This window comes from Sus scrofa, chromosome 11 (assembly GCF_000003025.6).
Source record: "Sus scrofa isolate TJ Tabasco breed Duroc chromosome 11, Sscrofa11.1, whole genome shotgun sequence".
NCBI lineage: Eukaryota > Metazoa > Chordata > Mammalia > Artiodactyla > Suidae > Sus > Sus scrofa.
The window spans coordinates 13,293,166-13,306,712 of record NC_010453.5 but is presented as its reverse complement, the minus strand read 5'-3'; the positions used below and the strand labels follow the sequence as shown (position 1 = coordinate 13,306,712).

General features: G+C 38.3%; 1 protein-coding gene and 1 long non-coding RNA gene across 5 annotated transcripts in view; one reads left to right on the top strand and one right to left on the bottom strand.

Annotated features, from left to right (window-relative positions):
• Positions 1–6,425, top strand: part of TRPC4 (transient receptor potential cation channel subfamily C member 4) — a 218,714-nt gene extending 212,289 nt beyond the window's left edge. For 3 of the 4 annotated variants that reach the window (XM_021065112.1, XM_021065111.1, XM_021065110.1), the window contains exons 9-11: positions 164–205; positions 331–420; positions 5,435–6,425. In XM_021065112.1, the coding sequence (XP_020920771.1) occupies positions 164–205; positions 331–420; positions 5,435–6,157 (855 nt within the window). In that variant the 3' untranslated portion in view covers positions 6,158–6,425. 4 annotated transcript variants of the gene reach the window in all.
• LOC102166397 overlaps positions 1–13,547 on the bottom strand; it is a 69,948-nt gene that overhangs the window by 15,971 nt on the left and 40,430 nt on the right. The gene's annotated exons all lie outside the window — the stretch shown is intronic.

Below are 13,547 nucleotides of genomic sequence, written 5' to 3'. Positions count from 1 at the left end.
CATTCTTTTGATTTATGTGAAGTACTCTCTCTTATTGTCTTTGGTCCAGTAAAATTTGGAGAAATGGGGAAAATATTACTCCTGATTAAAAGAACATGGAATTATTTTACAGAATAGTAAAATATCATTCTAACCGAGAAGTAAACATCCCTTTCCTTTTCAGAGGCGAGCTGCTGATAATCTGAGAAGACACCACCAATATCAAGTAAGTTATTCTTCTATCTTGAAACTTGCATTAAAATAAAACACACCCCCTTCTTTAGAACTGATTCAAGAGATAAATCATATTTATGCACTGAATATCAATTCTGTTGCTTTTAAACGCCTCAGGAAGTCATGAGGAACCTGGTCAAGCGATATGTGGCCGCTATGATCAGAGACGCCAAAACTGAAGAAGGCCTGACTGAGGAGAACTTTAAGGTAACCACTTCCATCTTTGACACCAAAAGAAAATTCACAGAGCATGGAACTGGGTTCAGCAGTTTAAAATCAGAGCTGAAAACTCCACCATGTGTTCCCAGCAAGCCTGTGTGTCTTCTGCTTTTTCAATGAAAGCCCTATTGAATTATACATTTTCAAAAGTGAAGTTTCTTTTCAAAGTGCACTGTTTTCAAATAAACTTAATCTGAAAGATAGAAGGGAACTTATTTGGAGACAGAGAAAGTCCTAACACCTTGTGGCATTCTGATTCCTGATCCCAGACACAGTCTGCTGAGTATACCTTAGTTTTTGAAATTTCAGTCTGATTTCTAAACCTGAACCAATGTGCTGAAAAACAGAAAAACATTCTCTTTGTTCTGCACAGCTTTGGCAGCAGGAGAGTTAAGGTTAAGCTTAACTGTAACTTATAAATATAGCTTTTCTTCCTGAGTTGTTCTTTTCTTTTTTAATTCTATTAGAGGAGATAGATGGAATACCGGAAATATGTATTTCCTCATATCATGTGTATAGAATACCTTTGTTATTTTACATGAGTTTTTAGAGATTTTGGAAGACTGACTAAAGTCAGTAAGACCTGAAAGGCAAAAACAAACAAATTAAAAACCCTACGGGAGATCTTTGACAAAGAAAAACTACAGGCGGGAGAGATTAACCATAAGTAGCAAGCTAGGTAAGAAGAGGGATAAATTGCTTAAAACTTTAAGCACAGATTGAAAGTTGGCTAGGATGCAAAATTTTCTTTGCAGCCACAATATTCATTTTGGAATTAGATGATTCATGATGCTTTGGGAGATCGCTTGGAGGAGATGACTACCACAAAAGCCACCATCAGGTTAGGACTGAGAATTCAGTTGTCCAAAAAGATAAAAGGATCAATCTAGGATATATTGTCTATTGTGAATCGCTTCCCAGGATCTTCTGACTGACCCAACATGTTGGGATAAAATCACCCTCCAAGGAAATAAACAATTGAAAGTAACTGCCAAGTCTTGGAAGGGTAGACTTCCATTAGTTATTTCATTATTTTGTTTGATATCCCTTTGGACAGCAAAATGTCCCCATATTAAACATCTCTTTTAAAAAATGCAATCCTGAGAACATATGAGATAACTGAAAGCATGTGAATATCTTGGAGAGAAAGTGTTTGACACTGTTATCCCAAAGAAACCCAGCATACTCCACTACCCAGTGGCAGAAGAGAAGACACTTCCTGTTTCTTTTTACATCAACCCTAGGAAGTCTCTTTGTTACTAAAGAATTCCAATAGTGAAACTGGGAGACATCAAAGAGATCCAAGTGTTCTTGAGAGAACTGACAATTGTTTTTTTTTTTAATTTTAATTTTTTTTTCCACTATACAGCATGGGGACCAAGTTACTCTTACGTGTATACATTTTTTTCCCTAACTTTGTTCTGTTGTGATATAAGTATCTAGACATAGTTCTCGATGCTACTCAGCAGGATCTCCTTGTAAATCCATTCCAAGTTGTATCTGATAACCCCAAGCTCCCTATCCCTGCCACTCCCTCCCTCTCCCCCCCGGCAGCCACAAGTCTATTCTCCAAGTCCATGATTTTCTTTTCAGTTATAAGTGATATCATATGGTATCTGTCTTTTGTCTTTCCGACTCATTTCACTCAGTATGAGAGTCTGTAGTTCCATCCATGTTGCTGCAGATGGCATTATGTCATTCTTCTTATGGCTGAGTAGTATTCCATTGTGTATATATACACCACATCTTTCTAATCCAATCATCTGTCGAGGGACATTTGGGTTGTTTCCATGTCTTGGCTATTGTGAATAGTGCTGCAGTGAACATGTGGGTGCATGTGCCTCTTTTAAGTAGAGCTTTGTCCCGATATATGCCCAAGAGTGGGATTGCAGGGTCATATGGAAGTTCTATGTATAGATTTCTAAGGTATCTTCAAACTGTTCTCCATAGTGGCTGTACCAGTTTACATTCTCACCAACAGTGCAGGAGGGTTCCCTTTTCTCCACACCCCCTCCAGCACTTGCTATTTGTGGACTTATTAATGATGGCCATTCTGACTGGTGTGAGGTGATACCTCATGGTAGTTTTGATTTGCATTTCTCTTATAATCAGTGATGTTGAGCATTTTTTCATGTGTTTTCTGGCCATCTGTATTATCTTCCTTGGAGAACAGTCTATTCAGGTCTTTTGCCCATTTTTCCATTGGGTGATTGGCTTTTTTGCTGTTGAGTTGTATAAGTTGCTTATATATTCTAGAGATTAAGCCCTTGTCCATTGCATCATTTGAAACTATTTTCTCCCATTCTGTAAGTTGTCTTTTTGTTTTCTTTTGGGTTTCCTTTGCTGTGCAAAAGCTTTTCAGTTTGATGAGGTCCCATTGGTTTATTTTTGCTCTTATTTCTGTTGCTTTGGGAGACTGACCTGAGGAAATATTCATGAGGTTGATGTCAGAGAGTGTTTTGCCTATGTTCTCTTCTAGGAGTTTGATGGTGTCCTGTCTTATGTTTAAGTCTTTCAGCCATTTTGAGTTTATTTTCGTGCATGGTGTGAGGGTGTAATTTCATTGCTTTGCATGCAGCTGTCCAGATTTCCCAGCAATGCTTACAAAACAGACTTTGTTTTTCCCCCTTTTATGTTCTTTCCTCCCTTGTCAAAGATTAATTGACCATAGGTGTCAAGGTTTATTTCTGGGTTCTCTATTCTGTTCCATTGGTCTGTCTGTCTGTTTTGATACCAGTACCACACTGTTTTGATGACTGTGGCTTTGTAATGTTGCTTGAAGTCTGGGAGAGTTATGCCCCCTGCTTGGTTTTTGTTTCTCAGGATTGCTTTGGTAATCCTAGGTCTTTTGTGGTTCCATATACATTTTTGGATTGTTTGTTCTAGTTCTGTGAAAAATGTCATGGGTAATTTGATAGGGATTGCATTGAATCTGTAGATTGCTTTGGGTAGTATGGCCGTTTTTAAATATTGATTTTTCCAATCCATGAACATGGAATGTCTTTCCATTTCTTTACATCTTTAGTTCCTTCAATTAAAGTTTTATAGTTCTTGGCATATAAGTCCCTTACCTCCTTGGGTCAGGTGTATTCCGAGGTAGTTGATTTTTTGAGGTGCAATTTTAAAAGGTATTGTATTTTTGTATTCTTTTTCTAATATTTCATTGTTGGTATTCAGAAATGCGACTGATTTCTGAATGCTAATCTTATATGCTGCTACTTTGCTGAATTTATTAATCAGTTCAAGTGGTTTTGGGGTTGAGTCCTCAGGGTTTGCTATGTATAGTATCATGCCATCTGCATACAGTGACAGTTTTATCTCTTCTCTTCCTATTTGGATGCATTTTATTGCTTTTGGTTGTTTACTTGCTGTGGCTAGGACTTCCAAAACTATGTTGAATAGCAGTAGTGAGAGTGGGCATCCCTGTCTTGTTCCAGATTTGAGTGAGAAGGCTTTCAGCTTTTCTCTGGTGAGTATTCTATTTGCTGTGGGTTTGTCATAAATAGCTTTGATTATGTTCAGGAATGTTGCCTCTATACCCACTTTGGCGAGAGTTTTGATCATGAATGGATGTTGGACTTTGTCAAATGCTTTTTCTGCATCTACTGAGATGATAATATGGTTTTTGACTCTTCTTTTGTTAATGTGGTGTATGACGTTGATTGATTTGCATATGTCGAACCATCCTTGTGAACCTGGGATGAACCCTACCCGGTCATGGTGTATGATCTTTTAGATATGTTGTTGGATTTGGTTGGCTAAGATTTTGTTGAGAGTTTTTGTGTCTAAATTCATCAAAGATATTGGCCAATAGTTTTCTCTTTTGGTGGTATCTTTGTCTGGTTTTGGAATTAGGGTGATGGTGGCATCATAGAATGTCTTTGGGAGTGTTTCTTCTTCTTCAACCTTTTGAGAAAGTCTAAGGAGGATGGGCACCAGATCCTCTTTATATGTTTGGTAGAATTTGCCTGTGAAGCCATCTGGTCCTGGACTTTCATTTGTAGGGAGTGTTTTTATGACATCTTCAATTTCATTTCTAGTGATCAGTCTGTCCAGTTGGTCTGTTTCTTCCTGATTCAGTTTTGGCAGGGTATAAAATTGCAGAATGTTGTCCATTTCTTCCAGATTGTCAAATTTATTGGCATATAGTTGTTCATGGTATTCTTACTGGGTTTTTTTTTTTTGTATTTCTGCAGTATCCATTGTGATTTCTCCTTTTTCATTTCTAATTTTGTTTATTTGGGTTCTTTCTCTCCTCCTCTTAGTGAGTCTAGCCAGGGGTTTGTCAATTTTGTTTACCTTTTCAAAGAATTGGCTCTTGGTTTTATTAATTTTCTCTATTGTTTTTTGAATCTCTATTTTATTGATTTCCTCTTGGATCTTTATAATTTCCTTCCTTCTGCTGACTTTAGGTCTCTTTTGTTCTTCTTTTCAAAATTCGTGTAGGTAGAGGGTGTAGTTGTCAATTTGAGATTTCTTCTTTTTTGAAGAAGGCCTACATTGCTATGAATTTCCCTCTGAGCACTGCTTTTGTAGCGTCCCATAGATTTTTGAGAGGTTGTGTCTTCATTATCATTTGTCTCCAGGTATTTTTTAATTTCCTTCTTGATTTCCTCATGGACCCACTGGTTTTTTAGTAGCATGTTGTTTAGTCTCCATGTAGTAGGTTTTTCCTCATTTCTTTTCCTGTGGTTGATTTCTAGTTTCATGCCATTGTGGTCAGAGAAGATACTTGAAATAATTTCTGTGCTGTTAAATTTGTTGAGGTTAGCTTTGTGTCCCAATATGTGGTCGATTCTTGAGAATGTTCCACGTGCACTTGAAAAGAATGTGTATTCTGATTTTTTTGGATGTAGTTGAACTGACAATTCTAAACCTAACCACAGCTCTCAAAAAATGACTGAAGACATGTCTGACCCATATATAAAATGAACAAATGATGCTTGCTGATGTTTATTCGTTTAGGTCAGAAACTCTTTTTGTCATTTGAAATTTCACTTAGGAACTGAAGCAGGACATTTCGAGCTTCCGCTTTGAAGTCCTGGGGTTGCTGAGAGGTAGCAAGCTTTCTACTGTACAGTCTGCTCAGGGCACAAAGGAGTCCTCTAACTCAGTGGACTCGGATGAAAAGAGTGATAACGAAGGCGGCAGCAAGGACAGGAAAAAGAACTTCAGCCTTTTCGACTTGACCACCCTGATTCACCCGCGATCTGCAGCTATTGCTTCCGAGAGACATAACATCAGCAACGGGTCTGCCCTGTTGATGCAGGAACCCCCGAGGGAGAAGCAGAGGAAAGTGAATTTTGTGACCGATATCAAACACTTCAGCTTATTTCACAGACGATCAAAACAACATGCTGCTGAGCAAAATGCAAACCAAATCTTCTCTGTTTCAGAAGAGGTGGCTCGTCAGCAAGCTGAAGGACCCCTGGAGAGAAACGTCCAATTGGAATCTCGAGGATTAGCTTCAAGGGGTGACTTGAACATCCCGGGTCTCAGCGAACAATGTATATTAGTAGATCATCGGGAAAGAAATACAGACTCCCTGAGTTTACAAGTGGGCAAGAGAGTGTGCGCCTTCAAGTCGGAGAAGGTGGTGGTGGAGGACACTGTTCCAATCATACCAAAGGAGAAACATACAAAGGAAGAGGACTCTAGTCTAGACTATGATGCAAACCTCTCAGACACGGTCACCCACGAAGATTACGTGACCACAAGACTGTGATGCTGGAAGGAGGAAGTGTTTAGCATCCATAACACACATTTTCTGTAGTGCTCTGGGTGGGGGGAGATGTTTAAACGTTGATTAGCCAATGCTAACTTACACTTTATAGCATTTATCACCTGTGGCATATTAACCTGTAACATTTAAATAAGGCAAAAGCTATCAAAAACCCTTGTTTTGTAGCCTGCTTTTGCTTTCACAATTTGTTTCACAATTTTTTCTGTTGTCATTGTAAAGAAATAAATGCACCTTGTATTCTTGTATTGTTCCAATATCCCACAGGAAATTTTTAGCTCTCTTTTTCAATGAAAACAAATGCAACTTAATACATGTGGTAGGTGACTCCTATAATAGATATTTTTATATGCAAAAAGAGTGTAGCTGAAATATTAGAGCTTTTCATAATTTTTTAGGATCTGTATAGATGGTTACTCAGTAAGGACTTTTCACTCAGCCCTATGGTTTGGCTTTAAAACACAAATATCCAATTATTTCTTAAGAACATGTAAATAATTATCATATACAATTAAAGCAAACAAACCTCCTTCTCACTGATTCAAGGTAAAACACTTAAAATGAAAGTCAGGTGTACTTTCCAGAGTTTTAGGTTGCCCAGTTATTCCTTTCAGTAAGTAAAAGAAATGTTTGTCTTAATAAACGTTGATAATTGATGATTTTAATGAAATTTTGTCCAAAAAATTTTTAAGTTCTTTTTAAGTGACCTTTTTCAGATTCATTTACAAATCAGGATGAGGCTTTGTGAATATGGGAATTTCAAAAATGTGGCAAAAGTTCTCAGTGACAGGAAAAAATAACAATAAATTAGACTAGTTTAAGTACCTTAAAGAGAGATGATTGCATGTTCATAATACCCAGATGAAAATGAATTCATTCTAACAATCTAAAACTAGGCAAAGTTAAATTCTATTTTCAGTCAGTGCAATGTTGTTGTAATTTAAATGAAGTACAAAAAACCTTATAGTTTCCTCTTCTCTCCCCCAGTGACTGGTATATATTTCTTTGAATTAAAATCACTCAAATATCATTATTAATTTTAGCAGTTGGTGTAGATATAGTTTTCCCCATATGACAAATTCTTAATTGCCTTTTTCTTCTATTGTTTACAAGGTAATTTAGCTTCTATTATACTCATTCACTGCACTACTAAAAAGGAAACATTTTCACCTGATGTAAAAAAGGTACTGGCAACTTCTTAAAATTTAAATTATATAACTCTGTCTATCTAAGCTGCCATGGACATAGAAGTTTCTTCACCACAGGCAATCAGCATTTATTTCAAATCACTAGAAACATGCCGAGTTCGTTTTACTCAAGAAATTACTTCCATGGGGGTTCCCATAGTGGCACAGTGGAAACGAACCTGACTAACACCCATGAGGATACAGGTTCAATCCCTGGCCTCGCTCAGTGGGTTAAGGATCTAGCGTTGCTGCGAGCTGTGGTATAGGTTGCAGACACGTCTCATATCCCTCGTTGCTATGGCCATGGTGTAGGCCAGTGGCTACAGCTCTGATTTGACCCCTAGGCTGGGAACCTCCATATGCCACGGGTGTGGCCCTAAAAAGACAAAAAAAAAAAAAAAAAAGAAAGAAAAAAAAAAGAAAATTACTTCCATGGACAAATGGACTAGACAAATTGTATGTGACTTAGCATTGACTGAAAACTGCATAGTATTACAAAGCGCAGTTTCTGATTACCATGCATCAAAGATAAGAACTAAGCAGTAGCAGTGCCAGCCACTGTTTCATATGCTACATGTGTACTAACACACTTGTACGGCTCACAACACTCTGCTTAAGTAGCCACCATCCTCACCCCCACTTCTTCAGGCGAGGAAGTTGAGGCAAGGCCTGAGGTGAGGTTCACAGCTAGTGATGAAGCAGTGATGAGTCCTTCAAGGCCATGCCCTTACCCACTTTACTGCACTGCACCTCAACGACCAACAAAAAACAATGTGCACATAGAGGGGTCACTATCACCGCTTCTGAAATGTGCTATAGTTTGAGAGAGAATGAACTCCAAACATTTGTGTTCCTTCTTGTAAAGCAAAAGGAACACGCAAAATTAAAGATGGAATGGATGTGATTCTTTATATTATAGAGGTTAACAGATTTCTTTAAATGCCTATGTTATGGGATATCAGAATTCAATTCGAAATATTAGATTTTAGTTTTTGAGAAAGCCAGAATCACTGAGATACTGCTCATTCCTAAATCTGGATTTTGTCCTAGGAATTTAGGAAGGGGGCAGAAGTTTAGAGAAACACAGTAAGCCTAACTAACGTTCTTACTGGTTTAGGAACACCTTGATGTGACATATGTTAAGAGTCACTGGGAGATGGTGGAGTATGCAAGCTGTTCTCAGTCACACATACAGTAGAGGGGAAATGCAGTACAATGCTCAATGCTTGATTCCTTTTTTGCCTCTTCAGTTGTGTGTGTGTGTGTTTCCCCCACGGCGAAGATCATATATATTGCTAAGATACATGCTTTACCAGAAACTGAATTTCAGATTTCCCCTGTTTCTTCCAATACCACCACCAACAGTAAAAGCACCCCCCCCCTTACCCAGTAGTAGCTTCTTTTTGTCAGAGGTTAGGGTGCTGGTGTTTTACAGGTGAACATGGTTATACTGAGGGTGTCTTCGGAGCAGGTAACACCCTGCCTTTCAATGTCTGGACATGATGTTTTCTAACAAGCCTCAGAGGTCACTGACAGAGGCATTTATTTAAACAAAATATTGGATATCGCTTGTATTAGATATACTTCCAAACATGCAGTGCTATTAGGTAGCATTAATGAAGAGGAACAGTGAGGAAAGAATAAGAAAACATAAAACAAGAGCAGGTTTGCAAAGTAAAAGGATGATTTTTGAAGTTTTTAAATGAGTAATTTGGGATTTATTTCCATTTTTATTCATATTGCTATCTACAGAAATCCCTTAACACCAGAAAGAGATTTGACCCCACATTTTGATGTGTATAATGTTGCTTGTGTTTCAAGCCCTCTTAATCTTGTTGTTGCTCATTTTACTTATATATTGCCATGATTGGGTGGGAGAGGGTCTAGAAAATTCAGCATAACTTTAATAGAATTATGTTCAATTCATAGCCCTTCACTTATCATAAATGTGTTTTAGAAAACCCATTTACAAGAAAGAATGCTATAAAGATGCACCTTGCCATTTGTGATAGATGTATTCCTAGAAATATCTGTGTAAATAAATCTATTAACTTCAGAAAGGAACAAGCTATGTAAAAAAAAATGGTGGTGAATTATTTTGTAAAATGATGAATTATTTTTTAAAGTAATAATCTTCCTCAAACTGTAACTGTTTCATAAGTTGGATATTTGTATATCAAAATTTCTTAGATATTTTATTTATGGGCTGGCAATTAAAATACTGCAAAAGCATACTCATTTTCTTGCCTTGACCTGGATGGCAACTTGACATACTTCAGTAACCAAGCATACAAACCCAAACAAAGAAATTTCTTGGGTAACTACTGGAGTGTAAAGAAAACTTTGGTGACAAGGGTAGTAAACATATATTATTCTCAAAGAAGTAGTCAATTTTTCAGCCAAGATAGAAGGAACATGGGTAACCAGTGACATCAAAATACACTTTTCTACTATTCATAATCCTTGATAATTCTGTGATCTAATTGAGTGAATGGCTGTCCAGTCCCATGACTTTTGACTTTTGGTGGAAGACCAGACATCAAGTATTGAAATCCATTCATTCTCATTTATTTGCGTGTGGGGTTTTTTCGGGCCACACCCGCATTATAGGGAAGTTCCCAGGCTAGGGGTCGAATCAGAGCTGTGGCTGCTGGCCTATACCACGGCCACAGCCACAGCAACATGGGATCCAAGCCACGTCTGTGATCATCTACACCACAGCGCACAGCAACGCCAGATCCTTAAGCGACTGAGTGAGGTCAGGGATCAAATCCGCATCATCATGGATACTAGTTGGACTCCTTTCTGCTCTACCAAACAGGAACTCCCATTTTCAGTTATTTGTGCATTGTATTTGCAACAGAACCTTCTAAAGTTTAGACATCTGCCGGATTAAACAGTTTAGGTAGTACCCCTAAAAATCAGCCTGGCAAAACCCATCCATATGTCCCTATCAATATATTTACAATGACTCAAACTTTTAAAAAGCCAAATTCATTAATATATTTTACAATTTTGAAAATAATTTATTCAGCTTAGCTTTATTATGTTTCTTTCTTGGCTTAAATTCTCCAAATTTCAAACCTTCCAGTAACCGTGGAATTTAGAAATTTAATATAGTTACCAGTTACCTAAATTTAACTTTAAAAATATTATTGTAATTACTTTACAATATACTATAGTACATTTTATTTATGTAGGGCCATCACATGACTTTTTTTAAAAAATTGAAAACCGTATTAAATAAAGTTCTCCATACATAACTGGAGAAATTAAGGCTCAGGGCATGTATGGTGATTTTCCAAACTTGCCCAGCTATTCAGTGGTTGAGTTAGAGCTTAAAGAAAAAACTCTTCATCCAGATATTCTGAGAAGACATCTGGTCATAAAAGTCTTGGCTAATGAATTTTTATTTTTGTGGAATTTTGTCTTCCTTGCCCTCTTCTTCAGAAGAAAATATTGATAGTTGTTTAAGTTTTCCACTGCTAAACTTTAGAATTAATATCATATGACCTTTTTCTCTACTAACTTGTGTTCACACATTTTTCTAAAAGCTGATATCCTACTGTTCTCTAAAAATACACTGTTCATTATTTTCACTTCGACCTGTAGATTTTCACAATTCTATATGCATACTGGTGATAATAAAATGCACTAATATTAAAGCTTCTTAACTGAAAAATAATACAGCTGGAAAACATGAAGCGGAACTAAGACCGAGACCATGGGACCAAGGCTAGATATGGCCATGCTATCAGCATGCGAGCTGACAAACAAACTTACAAGTAGCAAAACTATCAGTTTCCATTAGACCTGCCATCCAGGTATGGTAGCTACTATCCACATATGGTTACTAAGCACTTGAAATGTGCCTATAAGTGTAAAACACACAAAGATTTCAAAGATGTGGTACAAAAACAACATAAAATCTTATTAATATTAATACTGATTACATGTTGAGATGATAGTAATTTGCATGCGATGGATTAAAATATACTAATTATGTTAGTTTCCAGTTTCTTTTAACTTTTCAATGAAATAACAAGAACATTTAAAAATACATAAGTGTCCCACCAAATGGACTGGAAATCTTAAAAAAGATATCCTACTCCAGAAGAAAAAGGGGAGGCCACATCAAGAGGTAGGAGGGGCGATTACACAATATAAACAACCCCATACCTCTAGGGTGGAAAGCCTCACAGACTGGAAACTAACTGGTTCACAGAGACTCACCTACAGGAGTGAGAATTCTGAGCCATACATCAAACTCCCACGTGTGGGGATCTGGCACTGGGAGAAAGAGCCCCTGGAGCATCTGGCATTGAAGCCAGTGGAGCTGTACACAGGAGCTCCACGGGACTGGGGCAAATGGAGACACAATCCTTAAAAGGCACACACAACATTTCCGAGCACTGGGTCCCAGGGCAAAGCAAAGTCTCCATAGGAATCTGGGTCAAACCTGACTGCAGTTCTTGGAAGACATCCTGGGAAAACAGGGGTGAATGTGGCTTATTGTGGGGAAAGGTCATTGGAAGCAAAGCTCTCCGGAATATTCAGCAGTGTGTCTTTCTCTGGAGGTGGCCATTTTAGGAAAATCTGCCCCCCCCCACCACCACCCGGCAGTCAGAACTGAGAAGCCCCAGGGCAAACAACAATTCAGGTGGGATCACACTCCACCCCTCAGTAAACAGGTTGCCTAAAGACCCCTCAGGCACACAGCTACCTCTAATCCAATCTAGAGACTAAAGCCAACCAACAGAGGGATTAGAATCAGCTTCACCTACCAGTGGGCAGACATCAGCCCCTCCAATCAGAAAGCCTAGAGCAAGCCCCCATAAAGACTTCAGCCACAAGGGGGGAAGACACCAGAAGTAAGAGAGGCTACAACTCTATTAATTACAAAAACGTCACCACTCCATATACCTATCAAAATGAAAAGACAGAGAGCTGTAACTCAGATGAAGGAGAAAGGAAAAACCCCAGAAAATCAGCGAAGTGATGAGGAGATTCTCAGCATCCAGGAAAAAGAATGTAGACTCTTGATGATGAAGATAATGCAAGACATTGGAAATAAACTGGAGGCAAAGAGGGATAACTTTCAGGAAACACTGAGCAAAGAGATACAAGATATAAAACTGAAACAAGAAGAGATGCAGAAGACAATCATGGAAATAAAAAAATCCACTAGAAGCAGCTCACAGCAGAATACAGGAGGCAGAAGAGGAAATAAGCAATGTGGAGGACGGGGTAGCAGAAATTACGGATGCGGAACAGAAAAGAGAAGAAAGACTGAAGACAAATGAGGAGAGTCTCAGAGAAACCTGGGACAACGTGAAACGCACCAACATCTGTATTATAGGGGTGCCAGAAGGAGAAGAGAGAGAGAAGGGGACAGAAAACATATTCCAAGGGATAACAGCCGAAAACTTCCCTCACATGGCAAAGGAACCACTCACTCAAATCCAGGAAGCACAACGAGTACCCTATAAAATAAACCCAAGGAGGAATACACCGAGACACACATTAATCAAACTGACCAAAATTAAAGACAAAATCTTGAAAGCAGCTCGGGCAAAGAAACAGATAACATACAAGGGAACCCCGATAAGGTTATCCGCAGATTTTTCAGCAGAAGCTCTGCAGGCCAGAAGGGAGTGGCATGATACACTTAGCGTGATGAAAGGAAAAAACCTCCAACCCAAGATTACTTGACCCAGCAAGGCTCTCTTTCAGATTTGAAGGAGAAATCAGCAGCTTCACAGATAAGCAAAAGCTGAGAGAATTCAGCAACACTAAACCAGCCTTACCACAAATACTAAAGGAACTTCTCTAGGCAGAAAAGGAAAGACAGCCACAGGAAACAAAAATTCCACAAATGACAAGGCTCACCCATAAAGGTATATATACAGTAAAGATACAAAACCATCCATGCGCAGTTATACCACCAAAATCAGACATCATGAGAAGAGGTGGGAACGAATGCAGGACCCTGGAGGTGAACTTGCAATTAAGAGACCAACAACTTAAAACAATCTCATATACATATAGACTCTTACATCAAAACTTCAGAATACCTGCAAACCAAAAATCTACAATTGATACACAAACAAAGAAAAACCAACACGAAAGACAGTCATCAAACCAGAAGAGGAGAGAACCAGAGAAGAAGGGAAGAAAAAAGAGCAACA